This window comes from Hordeum vulgare, chromosome 4H, assembly GCF_904849725.1.
Source record: "Hordeum vulgare subsp. vulgare chromosome 4H, MorexV3_pseudomolecules_assembly, whole genome shotgun sequence".
NCBI lineage: Eukaryota > Viridiplantae > Streptophyta > Magnoliopsida > Poales > Poaceae > Hordeum > Hordeum vulgare.
In genome coordinates, this window is record NC_058521.1 from 157576115 (window position 1) to 157580152 (window position 4038).

At 48.4% G+C, this 4038-nt stretch overlaps 1 protein-coding gene across 1 annotated transcript; it reads left to right on the forward strand.

Annotated features, from left to right (window-relative positions):
* Positions 1 to 1117: 1117 nt before the first annotated feature.
* Positions 1118 to 1924, forward strand: LOC123446272 (protein DMP6-like). Its single transcript, XM_045122945.1, has one exon. The coding sequence runs from the start codon at positions 1121 to 1123 to the stop codon at positions 1742 to 1744; it is 624 nt and encodes a 207-aa protein (XP_044978880.1). The 5' UTR covers positions 1118 to 1120; the 3' UTR covers positions 1745 to 1924.
* The last annotated feature ends 2114 nt before the right edge of the window (positions 1925 to 4038 follow it).

The following is a 4038-nucleotide window of genomic DNA, read 5'->3' on the forward strand; positions in this document are numbered from 1 at the left end:
CCTGTCCCTCCCTCCTCTTCCTCTTCCTCCTACCGGGAGCCGGTCGACGACTCGCCACCCGACGCCGTTGCTCCTCTGGGACACCGCGCGTCACGCCTATGCTCACCCGCGACAGCTACCTCCTTGTCTTCGTCTTCATGGAGGTCCCTGTCAACGCCCCGCGCCGGAGTTGTGCACCCGTCTACTCCGCCGACCTCCCCGCCGGTAGGACGCGCGGCCTCACGCCAGTTTGGCCGCCTCGCCCACTTCAGCACCGCCGTCTCGTCCTCCGGTGACTGGACCACTGCTAGGTGCAGGACCTCCGAACCAACGTCTACTCCTTTTGTACATGCAATTGCTCCAGGCACACGCTGCTCGTACGCGGCGACGATTGGCCGTCGCCAGATGACAACACGGCGGTTGAAAAACCCTGCCCACCCTATTGATTTCTAGTCGCCATTATCCACTGATGACATCACTAAGGTTCTGGCTTTCACACCATGGCTACAGCTCCTTCACGGCATGGCTACAACCCCTATGGCTACAACTGTTCCTTCGCCAGCCGGGGTACCTTTTTCTGCCTTGTTTTTGGACCGGGTGGTCGGCAGCGTGGTGCAGGTCTTCCTCGACCGGTCGTGAGGCGTCAACGTACGGCTCGTCTATGGCTGAGCACCCGAACATCGCATTGGTTGAGGCCACTACTGGCGACAGGCGACCCAGGAAGAAGGATGCAAAACAGATCATTAGGCCAAGTCGAGTGTTGCATAGAAAACAAAAAAATGTCTATCCTGCCCTTGGAAAATCGATGGCCAGATTTGAATATACCGCTCACTCTCATCAGCAGTATAGGGTACCGTAAAAAAGGTCTTATTTATACAATATCTATTGGAGATGTTCTAATTTCCAACGAAGCACTAGAGATGCTATGTGGTAATCTCAAATCTCAAGTCACCAGGGTGCTCTTAGGTCGTCCCAAATCGCAAGTTACACAAATTCTTCGCTTGTTCAGTAACGAGGCCTTGTTCATCACGTGAACAAATATTCCGTTGCATGCATGGTACGTAAAGTGCTACCGAATTGTAGCAATATAAATCCGAAGGCTGCACTACACAGCTCCATTAATCCCATTGCTCCTAATCCAATGTCTTCCAGGCCAGCCGTCGACCCCGAGTCATCCCCGGCGGCGCAGCAGGCACCACTTCTCGGCAATGCAGACGACCCGACACAAAAAACAACTGTTGTAGGCAAAGCCTTGAGCAGCACCGCAGACCTTGCGAAGCACCTCCCCACCGGCGCCGTGCTGGCCTTCGAATTCCTCTCGCCGACCTTCACCGCCGATGGCACCTGCACGGCCGCCAACCGAGCGCTCACGGGCTGCCTCATCGGCGCCTGTGCCCTCTCGTGCTTCCTCCTCTGCTTCACCGACAGCTACCGCGACGAGACGGGGACCGTGCGCTATGGCTTCGTCACGCCCAGCGGCCGCCTGCGACTTATCGACGGCGCCCGCCAGATGCCACCGCAGGACGAGAGATACCGGCTTGGCGCGAGGGACGTGCTGCACGGGGTGCTATCGTTCGTGGTGTTCCTGGCCGTGGCCATGGTGGACAGCAACGTCGTGGCATGCTTCTACCCCGTGGAGTCCGCCACGACGAGGCAGCTGCTAGCCGCAGTGCCCATGTCGGCCGGAGCGGCGGGGAGCTTCCTGTTCGCCACGTTCCCATCCACGCGCCGGGGAATCGGGTTCCCTGTCGCAGGCACGTCATGAATCAATATTGTTTTATTTCGGAAATTATTTGCAGACCACAAAAGCCACCGAAGGATTTCTCTTCCGCCAACTGACTGAAATTTTCGCTTCGGTTGATGTTAGTGTCTCTACATTTTCCTCCAAAATTTGTGCTTTGACCTACAACATATTATGAGGAAGTGAGAGCTGTAAATTTTCTTACCTCTTCTGTTTTTTTTTTGGCGGGTGATTACCTCTTACCTCTTCTGGTCTTAACTCCATGCGATGGAAAATTGATGTAGCTGGATACAAGAACAAGAAAGGAGGAGAGTGGGGAATAAAAGGTGGGAGAGAATGTCCCTAAACACGAAAGCACGTGGAGAGAATAAATACCCCCGCCGAATATGTGTCAAATGCATAACACATGACGACGGTTGGACGCATCAATTCGCGTGCTTGAACATTTGTGACCTCTTCAAAAATGCTTTAAAGGGTATCCTTTATTAGTTGTTTCCGGATGCTACCCACACTATTAGGTTTCACTATTAAAAAACGAGTCTTTCGTTTGACCTTTAGTCCTGGTTTAGTTTTGAACTGGGACTAATCTGACCATAAGTTCCGATTTCGGCGGTCGGGGGCACGGGCACCATTAGTCCCGGTTCAATTTGGACCAATAGTCTCGGTTTGTGATACAAACCGGGACTAAAGTGTTGGTGGCAGTCTGGTGTCAGGCTGGGGACCCCACTAGCCCCATTAGTCCCGGTTTGTATCACCAACTCGGACTATACGTAGACCTTTAGCCCCGGTTTGTGATACAAACTGGGACTAAAGATTTTTCTATATAAACCCCTTCGTCCAACCCGAGCACATTGCTCTGTTTTCTCCATTCCCCTCTCTGTCCCCCCCTTGGCTCGAGCTTAACCTTCATTTTTTGTCAAGATTTGTCAAGGTTTGAGGCACCCCATCTCTCCAAGTGTTCACAAAAGTTAGAAACTTTGTCCTTTCATCTCTCATTGCTAGATCGGCTCGTGCAATGCTCTATAAGTATAGTGATTTGTGGATTTTAGTTTGGGAATAAATATGTGGTAGTTTATTTTATTTATATGCAATTTGAGCTCAAATTAACATGCTAGTTTGCATATGTGTAGGTATGGTTTACTTAGTGTCGTCCCCGTCCTAAGCACCGTCGATCGCCCGGACCGCCCCGTCGCCGTGGGCACCACCTTGGTGAGCCCCTTGTTTTTATCCTTTTTACAAAAAAGATCTTATTTGTATGATTTAGATAGTTACTTGTATAATTTTCTTACTTGATTGTTTGTTATACACAGTGCCATGGTTTTGATATCCATGCCCGTCGGCCCGCGTCCGGTTTACGATTCGGATGTGGTATATTCTTTTTTTAACTATTTGTTGCATTTCGTGTTTATGACAATTATGCCCATGAAGTTGACATATATATTTTTTTATCTAGGAGGTAGTTGAATCAGAAATTCCAGCAGACCCTATTGTCGAGAAGTTAAATTTAGTTGAAAAAGAAAACGAGGATTTGGAAGGAAAATTGAAAAGTGTTGAAGAAGAGAAGATGATATTGGAGTTATACGTTGCCGATGTCGTCGATGATCACAAGATCAAGATGGATGCAATGCGCTTGAAGATTAGAAGGATTAGAAAATATGTCCTTAATAAAGAGGCTTGGTATCAATATGTTGTTGGATCAATTGTTACCTTAGTTGCAATCTTGGTTGCATTTGTTTTTTGCATTTAGATTCTTTAGGTAGAAACTCTTCTATGTTGTTTTATGAGAATAAGTGTGTATGAACCATATGTGTGAATTTGTATTAATTTGGTCTTTTCGGTCTTGTGTAATGAAGATGAACGGACAATGAATGTACGATGACCGACGCTCTCCCTAGTTCATTAATGGCTTGCAGAGTTTTCTGTGTACGTCTGAGGAAAACCAGCGGGATGGTTTTATGTGTTGCCCATGTGCTTTGTGTAAGAATGATAAAACTTACTCTAAGTCAAGAGTCATTCACGTCCACCTGTTTACGTCCAGTTTCATGTCCGGCTATAACTGTTGGACCAAGCACTTGGAAAGAGGGGTTCTAATGGAAGAGAATGAAGAAGATGATGATGCCAGCTATCCTTCGTTCCTTGAATACGATGGTACTACAATGGGGAAGAAGCTGAAGTAGATGCACCACATGAGCCCACTGATGATCTCGGTCAGACCATTGCTGATGCAAAGAGAAACTGCGCAAGTGAAAAGGAGAAGCTGAAGTTGCAACGCATATTAGAGGATCACAAGATATTATTGTACCCAAATTGTGAAGATG

What these genes read in the sequence shown, in the direction of transcription:
- LOC123446272 (XM_045122945.1), top strand. Translation starts at nt 1,121, where the DNA reads ATGTCTTCCAGGCCAGCCGTCGACCCCGAGTCATCCCCGGCGGCGCAG.